At 47.1% G+C, this 15,710-nt stretch overlaps 1 protein-coding gene across 2 annotated transcripts in view; it reads left to right on the forward strand.

The window, feature by feature from the left end:
• Positions 1-15,710, forward strand: part of LOC121581217 (neurocan core protein) — a 58,583-nt gene that overhangs the window by 18,435 nt on the left and 24,438 nt on the right. The window contains exons 3-11 of one of the 2 annotated variants that reach the window (XM_041896675.2): positions 2,624-2,703; positions 11,437-11,655; positions 11,895-12,077; positions 13,233-13,407; positions 13,608-13,735; positions 13,980-14,294; positions 14,917-15,066; positions 15,175-15,258; positions 15,363-15,574. In XM_041896675.2, the coding sequence (XP_041752609.2) occupies positions 2,631-2,703; positions 11,437-11,655; positions 11,895-12,077; positions 13,233-13,407; positions 13,608-13,735; positions 13,980-14,294; positions 14,917-15,066; positions 15,175-15,258; positions 15,363-15,574 (1,539 nt within the window). In that variant the 5' untranslated portion in view covers positions 2,624-2,630. Of the gene's footprint in view, positions 1-2,623; positions 2,704-4,522; positions 4,607-11,436; positions 11,656-11,894; positions 12,078-13,232; positions 13,408-13,607; positions 13,736-13,979; positions 14,295-14,916; positions 15,067-15,174; positions 15,259-15,362; positions 15,575-15,710 lie in introns of those variants that run through there. The other variant, XM_041896676.2, reaches the window with a different exon arrangement.

The raw sequence follows: 15,710 nt of genomic DNA on the forward strand, positions 1-15,710 counted from the left end.
CGATGCCAATATGGCGGCCCTGGACTGTGTATCATGAATCAAGACCGGATCAGCTATTGGGTTGATTAACTAAAGGGACTTAACGGCCCTCTGTCACTGCTGACTCTATTTATGTGAGTCTGAGCTGAGTTGGGAGGCAGTGATATACAGTAGATATACACACATACATGCATAGGAGCAAACACACACACACACACACACACACACACACACACACAGGCCTGCTCATATCTGTGGTAATGAGAGCAGGCTGGGGAGAGAGCTCATGCCCACTAGATGTATCCGATCGTGGGGAGTGATTTAGAGGTATCCCCCTCCTTACACAACCATGGGGTGGAAAGATGGATGGATCAATTCTGTGTATTTCACTGGTTTTCAATTTCTCTTGTGGAGTATAACAGTTTCTCCCTTCGATTTCCATTTAGGTTTGGCAGTGCAGAAAATCCTCCAAAGCAAACTTTCAGGGAAAATCCCACTGAAAGACTTGGTCGAATGCTTTGAGGCAGGGGGGTGGGAGGTGGGGTTGGGGGGAGGGGAGATACAGTGCTAGGCTTCCTTTCCTGCTGAAGTAATGACAGCGAAGGCATTTTTTTGCTGTTCTGCACTGATGGACAGCAGCTCAACACAGAGCAAGACTGTATCTCCCTTCTTCCAGACCTGTCTATCACAGTGATGGTTGCCTGGTTGGATCTCGACTGTATGCTCTGTCAGGCCTCTTAGAATGTCTCGTATTCAGCCCATACAATCAGAATGTATGGAATGGACATCCCCATTCACAGACACATTCTAGAGCCTCTTTGAGTTATTTTCGCCGCCCAAGACAACTCTACGTGGGAAATAAAGAAAGAAGTGCATAAAGGAGTCTTAGAAGAAGTCGTTAACCACATCCAATGGCTCCTCTGCAACAATAGGGGGAGGCTGGTTAGTATACAGCTGGTGCGTTCAGGTCCACAGTGCACACTGTAAGTTGTAAATCCCTTGAACCAAAGGCTTGAGTGGGCCGTGTATAGGGGGGGAGAGTTGTATGGTGTCCCTAGTGATGTTCATACTCTCCTACTCAGTATGTTAGCTGTGACTGCAGTGGCTGTTGTTACGAGGCCATTCATATACCCTCTACTGCTGCTCTCGAACCTTGTCTGCTTAGAGCATCATCATGACCCATGGTCCACCCAGTGAGCATAACCAACGGTTCTAACCAGGACCCAAACTGAAGATGTGACCCGAAATGAATCCGCAATGGTGCACAAGTGGGTCCCGACACATCACTTGGGAAACGCTGTGTTAGTGTTAACCTGAGTGTGTGGCACTGTGGGGTCTCACCAATACCAGTCAACCCCTGCCTAGGGGTCTACAGACCACCATGACTCTGTTACATAAAGGACAGGAGGGATCGCTTTTGAATGACACTTAAATGTGGAATGTGTTACTGTTAACTGCCATACAATACTTTACTGTCCATGACGAAATACCTTTGTATCTTTACCCGATCAATGGCAGGTCCACTCTGAAAGGGTTAACCTGATAAAATACAAGTACAGTCAGTTCAGAGCAGCAGAGATTCATTGGACATGACTGGAGTTACCCTGGTAAATGCAAAACAGTCTGAACACAGGATTTCCTGGTCACCAATTCTTAGCACAAATCATCTTTACGTAACTTGTCTATACACCCTATGAATGCTAGACTGATTTTCTTCATCCTATGAACATGTACTCTAAACTATTTAAATTCAGAGCTGATTGTATTGCAAGCATGGTTGTACAGTAGGCAAATAGGCGATGCATTTTAGGATTGGGAGAAAGATGGAATAAAACGCTATTGTCAGTTTACACATAAACTCTTCCTATACCACAAAGATACCAAACTCACATTACATTTTTTTTCCCCTCGGCCATTCTTAGATGGTACTGTCTTAGATGCTACTGTCAATGCTTCTGTCTTTCTGTATTGACTGAGCTGAGAGGGTTTGGGCTCCCAGCCAGGCTCTCTGCCCGACTCTCTTTCTGCAAGAGGCTCATTCCTTATGTGGCTCAAGATTGAACATGGAGGATAGATCAAAGGTCGCCATGTCTGCTCACATTGAAAGTGATCTAGCAGCTCAACAGGGCGCACTACAAAGACTCCATCCTCCTGCAAAATAGAATACAAGAATAGAGAAAAAATAAGCTTTTAATTTCTATGCAGCTCACTCTTTGGTGAGAGGATGCAACATGAGGTAGAAATACAGGACAGGACACACAGAACACACACAGTGTACGTGCTCATTAGACACGTACACACGCGTGCACCCACACCCATTCATACACACAGCGTATGTGCGCATAGACACGCACACTCACACATGCACATTCATTGACCTACAGAATGTTTCTACCTGGGGAGAAGTGGAAGAGAGAGTGTGAGAGATTGACAGACAGATACTACTTTAACCATGCAGCGTGAATCTTAATGGTCTCTCTCTCTGTCTATCCCCCCCTCTCTCTCTCTCTCTCTCTCTCTCTCTCTCTCTCTCTCTCTCTCTCTCTCTCGGTCTGTCTGTCTGTCTGTCTGTCTGTCTGTCTCACCTCTCTCTCTCTCTCTCTCTCTCTCTCTCTCTCTCTCTCTCTCTCTCTCTCTCTCTCAGGTCCAGAATGGCGGTGGCTGTGCATGTAGCTGATCTACAGGCTGTCCTGTCTCTGCTGCTGCTTCTGTGTGCTGGCCTAGGTGAGTGCTCATCCTTCAGTCTGACATGTACACTGGTTTCAGCCCACAGTGTCTGGGAAGCTGGTGGACAACACATCATCAACATGAGGTGCTGCTGGAAATCATTCGCAATTTTTCAGAAAATAGGAGCAGAAAATGTTGCCCAAGCTAACAAGTTTCGGATCAATAGTAATGTTGATTAGTAATACTTTTTTTTATCGTGTAGTTTGAATGTTGTAACTGAGAGACATGTTGCTAGTGTGCGCGGGCATGTACATGTGTGTTATGGCTCCCTGTTGCTCAGATGGACGAAGGGTCTCAGAGGCCACTCACAGGTTACAGTATATCACTCTCCTACCTAACCTCCCCCACACACCACTACCTATCTGGACTCTATCCTCCAGCTGCTGTTGCCATGGATATCACAGCTGATAGATGGATGGCTGGAGGATGGAAAGGCATGCATTTGCTGGGAGAGAATGCCTTGAGGTCTCTGACTCTGCTGGGCTTTGATGTGTGTGTGTGTGTGTGTGTGTTATTTTCACAGTTTGTCTCTACATCAGGAGATTTTGACATGAAGCTGAGGAACCATCTTATTTGACTAGCCCGGCACAAGTGAAGACAGCTATGCAGTAGCAGAACAGACATGACTGAATAATGTGCTTCTCTCTCATATCACTGTCAGGGCTCCTGTATGTCAGAGCTACACTGTATGATGCTTGTTGACCATGAGTAATAGGCAGGGACAAGAATGAGACAAATTAGATTAACGATACATCCTTGAAGGACACTTAGTAGGCCTAATTCTGGCGAGTTATAATAATTCTGGATGCGGATTATACACATGGTTTGCCACTCTGACAAGCATACAATAGGAGAGTGGCTTCTGTTAATGACAGTAAAAGTCCTCCATGTCATCTCCATCCTTGTTTCCATTTTTAGAAGTCTCCCTCTTTCTCCCTCTTTTCTTTTGTTTCTGCTGTCAATTCCATTGTTTTCCCATTCACACTTATCTCTGTCTCTCTCTCTCTCTCCCCCTCTCCCTCTCCCTCTCTCTCTCTCTCTCTCTCTCTCTCTCTCCCTCTCCCTCTCCCTCTCCCTCCCTCTCCCTCTCCCTCTCTCTCTCTCCCTCTCCCTCTCCCTCTCCCTCTCCCTCTCCCTCTCCCTCTCCCTCTCCCTCTCCCTCTCCCTCTCCCTCTCCCTCTCCCTCTCCCTCTCCCTCTCCCTCTCTCTCTCTCTCTCTCTCTCTCTCTCTCTCTCTCTCTCTCTCTCTCTCTCTCTCTCTCTCTCTCTCTCTCTCTCTCTCTCTCTCGTCTGTCTGTCTGTCTCTCTCTCTCTCTCTCTCTCTCTCTCTCTCTCTCTCTCTCTCTCTCTCTCTCTCTCTCTCTCTCTCTCTCTCTCTCTCTCTCTCTCTCTCTCTCTCTCTCTCTCTCTCTATCTCTCTCTCTCTCTGTCTGTCTGTCTGTCTGTCTGTCTCTCCCCTCTCTCTCTCTCTCTCTCTCTGTCTGTCTGTCTGTCTGTCTGTCTGTCTCACGCTCTCTCTCTCTCTCTCTCTCTCTCTCTCTCTCTCTCTCTCTCTCTCTCTCAGTGCATGTTGTGATTAGTTTTTTTGGAGTTTGAGTGTTTGGTGTGGAGGGCTTGTCCTAACTTATTTATTGATTCTTTCCTTGGTTTTTCCTTTCAATCTCTCTTTTCTATGGTGGAGGGTTAATGCACTGTTTGTTTTAGTGGTACCCACTGTTTTTATTTTCAAAGTTAGGGAGGAAGAGGACAGAGGTTTAGTTTCCTGGGGTTTTGAACGGTGTGGTGTGAGCGATGGCTTCGCAGCCTAGCGCGGAGGAGACGCTGTCATTACGGCATGGATTCAGGTGTGTTCCCGAGAATGGAATTAAGGTGGAAGGTTCTGCTCACGGTCGGTGAACAGGTAGGAGCTGAATTTATACATTCCGCATCCAGAATGAACAAAGCTGTGGTTGTGTTCATGAAAAGAGCAAATTTGGTGGGTAGGCTCATTTCTAGTGGAATATTTGTAAGGGGTGTGTTGGTGCCAATTTCTCCTCTTTCTACCCCTTCGACTAGGGTGGTAGTTGCACATTTGCCTCCGTTTATTACGGATGATCAAATCAGGAAGGAGTTGAGTCATTTTGGTAAGTTTGCTAGTGGTTTTCGTGTACTGTCGGCAGGTTTTCAGGCAGATGCCGTCAAGCATGTTGTTTCATTCCGTAGGCAAGTGTTCATGTTTCTGAATAACAATTAGCAACAGTTAAATGTGCATTTTAAAGTGAGGCATGGGGAGGGGCTCTACCCAGGTTTTGCCAGCACAGGTAGTCTACGGTGCTTTGAGTGTGGGGATTTGGGGCAAAAGAGCTTTGCATGCCCACATAAAGGCCGTAGACAAGGTGAGGGTTCAAGCACCAGTGGGGGAAATCGAGGTCAACTTGCAGGGGGCCATGAGACGCAGGCAGCAGAGGCTGGGTCTAGTCATGCTATAGATGGTGGGGTAGATGAGGCTGGGTCTAGTCATGCTATAGATGGTGGTGTAGGTGAGGCTGGGTCTAGTCATGCTATGGATGGTGGTATAGCTGAGGCTGGGTCTAGTCATGCTATGGATGGTGGTGTAGATGAGGCTGGGTCTAGTCATGTTATGGATGGTGGTATAGCTGAGGCTGGGTCTAGTCATGTTATAGATGGTGGTGTAGATGAGGCTGGGTCTACTCATGTTATGGATGGTGGTGTAGCTGAGACGGGGTCTAGTCATGTCATGGATGGTGGTGTAGATGAGGCTGGGCTTAGTCAGGTTATGCTAGTGGATGAGGAGAGTATAGTGGGGAAGGGTAAGCGACTGGGGGGGTGGAGGAGGGTGTCAAGCGGAAGTGGAAAAAGGGGGAGAAGAAAGGAGGTGGGAGGGCAGAGGCTGGTGTGGTGAAAGGTACCAAGGAACTTTTGCCTGGTGCTGAGGGGGAGGCCCCGACTAGAGAGGAAGAGCAGGTGGTCAGGATGGGAGATGGAGATGAGGAGGAGGAAGGTGAGTCTGAGGAGGAAGACGATGAGGAGGATTTCTTTTCAGACTCCTCCTCAATGGGTCCAGAGCTGACAGCCAGTCAGTCAGAGGGGTCAAAATACACGGTGAGGGAACTGTCAAGGTTCCTGAATGAGACTAAGGGGAAAAAAGTAAATCTTGAGGCTTTTTTTTGCGATTCGGGAAAGTTTGTAAGATCAGTACAAAATGCTATGAAAAATGAGGGGCATGGTGTCCTCTCATCCAGGAAACGGTTTAGGTTGAGGAAGTGGGTCACAACCATGCGTAAAAGTCCAACTTCAGACACTGTTTAGATGAAAGTTTTCTTTCTGGCACTGGGGCTTTTTGAGCTTTGCTATTGGTCTCTTTCTTTGCTGGCTTTTCTCCCACTTCTTATGGAGACTCTTTGGGTAGGCTCACTTAATATTAATGGCGCCAGAGATGCAGGAAAGAGTGTTGGGTGAATATGTAAAACAAAAACAAGTACAGGTGTTGTTTCTGCAGGAGACAAATGTTAGTGCATGGGTGGCAGTCCTTTTTGTACCGGGTCTGTCTGTAAAAATCTGCTCCTCAAAAGAGGTGTGTAGGGGTAGACTGCTTGTAGTAAAAGCAGAAATTAACAACAGGGGTTTTGTCTTTATAAATGTGTATGCGCCTAACACAGGGAGAGAGAGGGGGCTTCTATTTGGGTGTCTTAGACAGGAACTCTCACAGATATCGCCTGAGGAGACGCTGGTGGTCGGCGGGGAACTGTACGATAGATTTTACGAAATACAGAAATGGGGAGGAGCCTCATTCAGGTTCAGTGGGGGTGTTAAGGGACATTATTAATCAGTTTGACCTAGTGGATGTTTGGAGAACTAGACATCCCAACACAAGACAGTATACATGGGTGAAGGTCTTTGGGGCTAGGGTGAGTGCAGCCCGGCTTGATCGATTGTACATGTCCAGGAATCAGAGCAATAGGCTGTTGGGCGCTACCATTCTCCCGTGGGTTTTTCGGATCATCACATAACCATGGCTCGGCTGTCTATTTCACCAGGGCCTCGGCAGGCATCCTATTGGAAGTTTAATGTAAAGCTCTTACAAGATGCCACTTTTTGCTCAGGTTTCCAGACTTTTTGGGAAAGGTGGGGGCAGCGAAGAGAGTAGTATGAGTCTCTGAGTCAATGGTGGGATGTGGGAAAAGTCCAAATTCGGCTTTTCTGCCAAAAGTATACAGCTCTCTCATCCTCAGAGGCTAGGAGAGTATTGGGGGAACTCGAGCGTAGTATTAGTGAGATGGAGGTAGAGCTGATGGGGCAAGGCAATATAGGCCTCCAGGCTAATTTAGCTGAACTACGTAGGGACCTGGGCAGTTTTTTTCCAGGTTAAAGCAAAGGGAGCACTTGTAAGAGCTAGGTTCTCCATGCTCAAGGAGATGGATGCTCCCAGCTCCTTCTTCTTTGGTTTGGAAAGACAGAGCGGTGAAGCCAAGGGTATGCATTGTCTACGGCTTTCGGATGGGTGGGTCACCTCTGTGGTGGGGGAGATGCGGGAGCGGACTGTGGAGTTTTATACTGAGTTGTATAGGGCAGAACTGTGTGATCCTATGTGTGCTCAGGTTTTGTTTGCCGAACTCCCTAAGCTCTCTAAGGTACAGAGGGATGAAATGGACATTCCCTTGTTGTTCCATGAACTGGCAGAGGCTGTAACCCAGATGTCCCCCGGTCGATGGACTCCCAGTGGAGTTTTATAAAAAATTCTGGGGAATAATTGGACTGGACTTATTTTGCGTGTTGCGTGAGTGCATCGGGGTAGGAGAGTTGCCGATGAGCTGCCGGCGGGCGGCTCTGACTCTCCTGCCCAAAATGGGACTTGTGTGAACTTAAGAACTGGAGGCCTGTGGCATTGCTCTGTGCGGACTACAATATATTTGCCAAGGTCCTCGCTAACAGACTGAAGTCCCATCTGGACTCTATGGTACACAAGGACCAGACATATTGTGTACCAGGACGCTCAATCACGGACAACTTGTTCTTAATCAGGGACATGTTGGACTTGTCGAGAGGTTCTAATGTGAACTTTGGTCTGGTCTCTTTAGATCAAGAGAAGGCTTTTGATAGAGTGGACCATGAGTATCTGTTTAATGTGATGTCTGTGTTTGGGTTTGGGGAAAGGTTTTTTGGCCTATGTGAAGATGTTGTATGCTGGGGCATCATGTATGTTTAAGGTGGGAGGGGGGCTCAGTAGGCCAGTCTGGGTGAGGCGGGGCATTAGACAAGGATGCCCTCTAGCAAGGCAGTTATATACACTAGCCATTGAGCCTTTTTTGGGCCTGCTACGCAGGAGACTGCAGGGAGTGTGCTGGACAGGCATAGCAGTGTCAGCGTATGCAGATGACGTTTCTGTGATGGTCAGGGATGGTCAGGATATGCAGGCACTAGAGAATAGTCTGAAGGTGTACGAGGGAGCTTCGTCAGCTAAGGTAAACTGGGGCAAGAGCAAAGCTCTGTTATGTGGGGCATGGGGGGATAGGGCCCCTCCTCTGCTTCCAGGGGGTTTGCAGTGTGGTTGTGAAGGGCTTAAAATGTTGGGGGTGTACCTGGGCTCGGAGAGGTGGGTCAGGAGGAACTGGGAGGGGCTGTCACAGGCAGTGGTGTCAAGACTGGCCAGGTGGAGGTGGCTCCTGTCCCAAGTGTCATATAGAGGGAGGGTGCTGATAATCAACAACCTGGTGGCATCTTCCCTGTGGCATATTATTATTATTATAAACTGACCATCCTCAACCCCCCCGCCGGTCTGCTCGCAGACCTGCAACGCAAGCTGGTGGATTTTTTCTGGCCGGGCCATCACTGGCTGAGGGCGGCAGTGTTGTATATGTCCGTAAATGAAGGAGGACAGGGCCTGGTGGAACTGGAGAGCAGGGTGGCTGCATTCCGACTAAAGGCGGCGCAGAGACTGCTGTACCATACTGATGTCGGATGGAGGGAGCCAGCATGCGCGCTGCTGAGGAGAGCTGGCGGATTAGGGTTGGACCGGCAGCTATTCCTCATGAGGCTGGAGGGGCTGAGGACAGCAGGTCTCTCTGATTTTTACTCTGCGGTGCTGAGGGCCTGGCAGCTACTAAGGCCCACACGAGAAGGGGGTGTGGAGCCTAGGCTGTGGGTGTGGGAGGAGCCTATCTTCCACAACCCAGACATCCTTTTGAGATCGGTTCAGTCGGCCACCCTGAAGAGGTGGGATTACTAAGGCTGGGTGACCTGCGACTGCTGGGAGAGGAGGGGTGGAAAACCCCAGAAGTCCTAGCACAACAAACAGGACTAACATCTCTTGAACTGCTGGAGAGATTCCTGGGGGAAGTCCAGGAGGTACTGTCTAAGCCGGTAAATGGGGTGTTTGAGGGGCCAAAGGGGGAGGGCCACCAATGTTTCCGCCACTGCACGTGACGGCAGAGACTGGGGACTGGCAAGGGGGTCTGGAGGACTTGTTAGATTTTAACACTCCGAGCCTGGGGGAGTTTGAAGGGGTAGGAGGTAAAGCCCTCTACAACCTCTGCGTTAAGGTAAGGAACATCAGGAGCCTAACAGGAGTGAAGCCACATCAGTGGCAGGGGGTATGTGGGGCGGAGAGTATGGTGGGTTTTAGATGGAGGGGGTTCTACAAACTTCCAGTACCAAAGAGGTCAGGGGACCTCCAGTGGAGGGTTTTACATGGAGCCCTGGCCACTAACAGCTGGTTGGCACGGGTTGAACCGGGAGTCGGACAGTGGTGTCCTTTCTGTGTCATGAGTGAAACTGTGATTCATGTGTTTTCTGTATGCACCAGGTTAATGCCTTTAATGTCTCTGTTGGAATGTCTGTGTGAGAGGTTGGGGGTGGAGTTTACTGTCGGGATGTTTATAATGGGGTACAGGTATTCAAATAAGGAAAAGGCTAAATGTGTGTTGTTGAATTTTCTGTTTGCTCAGGCAAAGTTAGCTATTTGGATAACAATGAGGAACAGGGTCAAAGGTGGAGGAATAACAGACCCTTTACTATTATTTAATGGGATGGTCTCTGCACGCCTTAGGGTGGAATTTGAGTTCTATAAAATGATAAAAAGTGTGGAGATGTTTCAAGAGATATGGTGTGTTGGGGGGGCTGTCTGTATAGCTGGGGAAGATGGTCTAGATATATGGTTGTAGAAGTGGTGAGGTTTGGGTTTTTGTGATGTGTGGTGTTGTTTTTGTATCGTGGGGTAGAGGGAAAGGTGAGTATGCAGTACAGGGGATATATTTTTTTTAGGGGGTGGGGTGGGGGTGAGGTTTTAATGAAATGAGGATGTACCATTAAAGAAAGTTACATTGTCAATGTTAGGCTAAAATGGAAACTTCTCTTACATGAGTCACTGATAAACACAAAGTTCATATTTTAACATCATGATGATAAAAGACAAATTCAAAGTCTCTCTCTCTTTCTCTCTCTCTCTCTCTCTCTCTCTCTCTCTCTCTCTCTCTCTCTCTCTCTCTCTCTCTCTCTCTCTCTCTCTCTCTCTCTCTCTCTCTCTCTCTCTCTCTCTCTCCCTCTCCCTCCCTCTCTCCCTCCCTACACACCAACCAATGTTTTTGATTACTTCTGGTTTGGGGATAAAGCGGTGTGATTTTTAGAACACAGACATGGGGATTCTCTCTAGGGTTCCGCTTGTGAAAACATTCCAATCAAAATGCAGATGGGAGATATCTACTTTACCAGTATTCCCATTTCCATGGTTACCCTGAGGCTGTATCTCACAGCATCTGGAGTGAGCAAACTACTGATGCCCACCTGCAGAGTGATGAACCCTGTCGCTTTGCGTGGCAAACACTGTCCCGACCCTTTAACATCCAATCAAATCAAAGACAGTGGAGGGGAGAGGGAGTGAGGGAAATAAAAAGAGAGGAAATGGGGACAGAGAGGGGGGAGAGAAGTTAGTAGTAGAGAGGGGAGAGAAAGAAAGAGGGGAGATAGAAACAGAGGGATGGGGGACAGAAAGAGGGATTGGGCAAGAAAAGAGAGAGAGAGAGAGAGAGAGAGAGCGAGAGAGAGAGAGAGAGAGAGAGAGAGAGAGAGAGAGAGAGAGAGGGAAAGCAGGTGTATGAATGCAGATATGAGTGTGATGAAATAAACATACTGAAATTTGTCTACCCAGCCAAGTGTCAAGTGCGTGCGTGTGTGTGTGTGTGCGTGCGTGCCTGTGTGTATCTCTGTGTGTGTGTATGCATGCGTGTGTCTGTGTGTGTGTGTGTGTGTGTGTGTGTGTGTGTGTGTGTGTGTGTGCGTGCCTTGTGCGTCTGCAAATGTATGTGTGTGACTCTACACAGTGCTGTTGTGTCACCTCTGCTGGAATGGAGTTTCTCTGAGTTGGGTTCCGGAACGTTCTCTGAGTGTTATGCTGGTAATGAATCCCAGAGGTCTGGTTAAGTATCAGATGCCTCCCTAGAATCTCAGCTCCTCTCATTCCTCTTCTGCTCTCTCAATAGGTAATTGGCTTGGCTCTAATAGACCAAACTGACGGAACATGTCGTTGTCACACTAACCATTACTCCTGTCTGTCTTAGCTTACTTGAGGAGCTTCCATAGAAATAGAATGACAATTCAAGTCAATGTTCTGTGATGGGTGGATCGGCCGCCATATTGAGTGTACGCATAGGAGTACATTTGATCTCTTCTTCCCTTTTTCCCTTTTTCCCTCATGATCCTGTCTCTCTTCTTCTTCCCTGCATCTCCTCTCCATAGGTGTGAGCGAGGCAGCCTCCAGAGTGAACATGCGTAGAGTCACCCACCCTACCGTACAAGAGCCTCTGGCCGGGTTCGCCCACCTCCCCTGCGTCTTCACCCACAAGCCCAGTGAGCCCAGACCCTCCAGCCAGCCTCCCCAGATCCAGTGGACCCGAACCTGGGTACCACGTGGAGGAAAGGGGGGTCCCCTGGAGCAGATGGTTCTCTCAGCCAAAGGTAAAGAAAGTAACAATAGTCTTAAATTAAAGCTAATGATTCAATGATAGTGTTTCAACCAACATGGTCATAGACTGTTTCAACCAGCATGATATTATTTTCAATCAACATGGACTTAAACATCCCACATTTGGATTTTTGTAATACGCTATGAAATTAACAGGTCATTCATTATGACAAAATGATGTGGAGTATAGACTTTCATAGAAAAATGTATAATTTTTATTTCTTTGCCCAAGGTGACGTGGTGAAGGTGAATAAGGCTTTCGCTGGGCGGGTCAGGTTGCTTGGATATGCTGCCAACAACCTAAATGCTACCATGGAGATCTCAGGCCTCCGTAGCAACGACACAGGCATCTACCACTGCCAGGTTGTCGTGGGAGACAACTACGAACGAGACATATTGCCCCTTGTGGTCATGGGTGAGGGGTTTATACTGTAGCTGACTGTATGCTGTTGTAATTGAAGTTGAGATACCTTTTTTTCTCCAATTTATTACAGTATATCTTTGTTTGCAACAATTACAAGAAGTATCTTCTTTGAATTATTTAACTAGTGTGTATTGTGAATCACTTCTCATTTTTACATATTTTTTTTTACACTCATTTTACACAGTAGAGTTCATCAATAGTAAAAAAGCGTACTTATTATATTTCTGAAAGCTAGACAAATCCATACGGTGGATAACCAAGCTCTTTGTCCCTTCAAATGATCATTAATGGCATCTTAGAAACCTCAGTGGGAAAATGTGCCCTTTTACTTAATGACCATTGGTCCTTCACATTGAGTGTTGGTACAAAGCCTCCTTTATCTTATTAAACACTAATTACATTGATTCATCATATCAATATCACAATTACTTTCTCCAGTCTTACTTTGCTCTGCTTCTGTTTTCGTTATTGGTTCATATTAACAGACTAAAAGTCCTTAACACTGTAATTAATGTGAAGTGCATGGATTGAATACCAATGACAAGTACCCTGTGACTGTCACTGCTCTTTCATGAAATGCAGCTAAAAGAACACAGAGGTTTTCCAATTGATCTGTTCAGAATGGGGACAGTGAACCTATTTGGTTGCCAACCAGTGCATCTGTATAATATTTCAAAGTAGGGCTATGTCCTGCACATCCAATATACTACTGCAGGTGCAGAGGAGTGAACAAAAAGTGAGAAAACATCTGCTACATTCCGATGTTGATATTAGCATAATTTAGTGTCTTACAATGCCACATGGAGAGTAACATTTCATTGAGTGACCTTCGCCGGTGAATGAACATCCTAATGATCTAATTGATTGCACAAACGCCCTTCTGTTTGTCTGAGACAAAGACACACTTAGCATCACAACACAAACCTGTGTGTGACTGTGTCGTACGCTGCTAAAACAGCCCCCTCGGGACTGTACTGAATTGAGTGCTTGTTTGTTTTTAGTCAATACATTTACAAAGTATTTTTTACCTTATGTGTGTGTCCTTGCAGTGTTGATCAAGAAAGAGAAAAATGCAAGAGAGGGGGAGAGAGAGAGAAAGAAAGAAAGTGTCTGTCAGTCACCTCACCTCTGTGTCTCTCTCCTCAGGTGTGGTATTCCATTACCGGTCTCCTAGCAACCGTTACGCCCTCTCATTCGATGATGCCCACTGGGCCTGTCAGGAGAATTCCGCCCTCATCGCCACGCCAACCCAGTTGTGGGCAATGTTCTACAATGGCTATGCCAACTGTGCTGCCGGATGGCTCTCCGACCAGACTGTCCGGTGAGGGCACAAACACACACACACACACATACACAGACAGAAACATCTCACCGGTCACCCCTGTCACATCCAAACACTCACTTACAATAAAACTCACCGCATACTGTTTGGAGGACAGCCATAATTTGATACTTTGAACATTTGGTGCAAACAAAGAGGCTAGTTTTCTGGCTCTGATTCTATTAACATTATCTCCACAGCTATCCTATCCAGTCACCAGAGCGTGGTTGCTATGGACAACAGGAGTATTCGGCTGGTGTGAGGAATTATGGAAATAGAGACCCTAATGAGCTGTTTGATGTCTACTGTTTCGCCAGGGAACTGGACGGTGAGACAGACACACGCACGCATACACATGCCCACACGCACACACACACAGACACACACACACACAAACACACACACACAGAAGCATCTCACTTCCACTCCTGAGTCACTTTAATAAAATTGGCTTGTGAATTTGTAGGCTTGTGAAAGGACAATAAAGATATCTGAGTCAGAACTTCCTCTCTCTCTATCGCTCTCTTTCTCTCTCCTTCTCTCTCCCTCCCCCCTCCCCTCTCTCTATCCAGGTGAGGTATTCCACTCATGGGTCCCAGGGCGTCTGTCTCTGTCCTCTGCCTCAGACCGCTGCATCTCCCTGGGGGGACAGTTGGCCACGGTGGGGCAGCTCTACCTGGCCTGGAGGGCTGGGCTGGACAGCTGTGCTCCAGGCTGGCTCTCTGACGGGAGTGTCCGCTACCCAATCACCCAGCCCAGGCATGGTTGTGGAGGGGACCAGCCAGGGGTCCGGACCGTTGTACCCAACACCAATGAAACCACAACCAGCAGCGGATCTGCCAATGCTACGGACGCCACACCACTCTATGATGCCTATTGCTACAGAGGTGAGAATGAAGTCCAGATCTGGAGTCCAAGAGATCAAGTTCAAAGTTAATAGGTTACATTGTCAATGTTAGGCTAAAATGGAAACTTCTCTTACATGAGTCACTGATAAACACAAAGTTCATATTTTAACATCATGATGATAAAACATCCAAGACCTTTCCTCCATTCACTGATTACAAAGTATTCCTAGAGGTATGACGACTGGACCATCTCTACTGAATCGCCTCGATGGTTTGTGAAGTAACCATGACGATGCTGTTGCCCACCATGACATGCGTTGCCATGGACGTAACCATAGCAACACCGGTTTTGTTAAAATAATTTGATTCATGGGAACTCAAACTACTGTAGCATAGCTGGTCCCTTTGTTTAGAATTATTCCTCATTTATGCAAAGAGTTATGGGATATTAGAATCCTCTTGTCTTAACCTTTGTTATATACTGGAACTGCTGGATAGACTTCTAGGAAGTGGAAGAGCGCTTTAGAGAGAAGAGGAGAGATGATTAATTAGACAGGAATTTATTGCACATACTCTCCATGAACCCTCGGTCATTGTTCATTCAATTGGTTTGAACATCTCCTGCACATGCATGCTCTTCAAATCCTTATGGTTTCATCAGGGAATGTAAAGAAGCCAGGCTCCATCTCTAAGATCTATGCATCTCTGTGGAAGCCCTGGAGCTACCTTACCGGCTCCAGTGACACAGACACTCCAGGAACAGACAGCCTTTCCCTGGCTACTGAGACCACCAGCAGCCCCGCGACCACCGGTGGGTTAGGATTTGAATGGATAGATGTAGAGTAATGAGTTTTCAATATGGTTGAATGGCAAGAAGGATTTTCTATTAATAATCCTCCTTTTTCTCCCATCTTCACAGAGAGCCGTAACCTTTCACCTTCTGATGACCTCACACTCTCGAACTGGACAGGATTGGTTGATCTGGAGGAAGAGGCCCACTCTTGTAAGAAACTTTATCCGGATCTAAAATTATATTCTATTGCACATATAGAGCGCCTGTTTTTTGTTGATTATTATTACTGTAATTCAGTGTGTTGATCTTCTCAGCCTCAGACCCCTGGTCCTCAGAGTCCTCTGAGGGGTATGTCACCCTGCAGCTCAGCCCAGGAGAGAGCTCTCTAGCCTGGGGAGACCTGGGAGTCATGGACCCTAACTCTGGAGCTTTCCTCAGACCTCCAGCCACCCCCAGCCCCAGCCCAAGTTCTACCACACAGAAAGAGGAGTTATCACCCTCCAACCCAGACCCCACTGATAGAAAGGTTGGTACATTTTTACAATATTGATTGATTAGAAGTACTGTATCATCAGGGTACTTTGGCATACAGGCACTTTTTGGCTCTAGTATTGTTTATTGTATTACAGTATATTCATTGTATTGGCTGTATGGGGGTCTCT

This window comes from Coregonus clupeaformis, chromosome 14 (assembly GCF_020615455.1).
Source record: "Coregonus clupeaformis isolate EN_2021a chromosome 14, ASM2061545v1, whole genome shotgun sequence".
In the NCBI taxonomy this organism is placed as follows: Eukaryota; Metazoa; Chordata; class Actinopteri; order Salmoniformes; family Salmonidae; genus Coregonus; species Coregonus clupeaformis.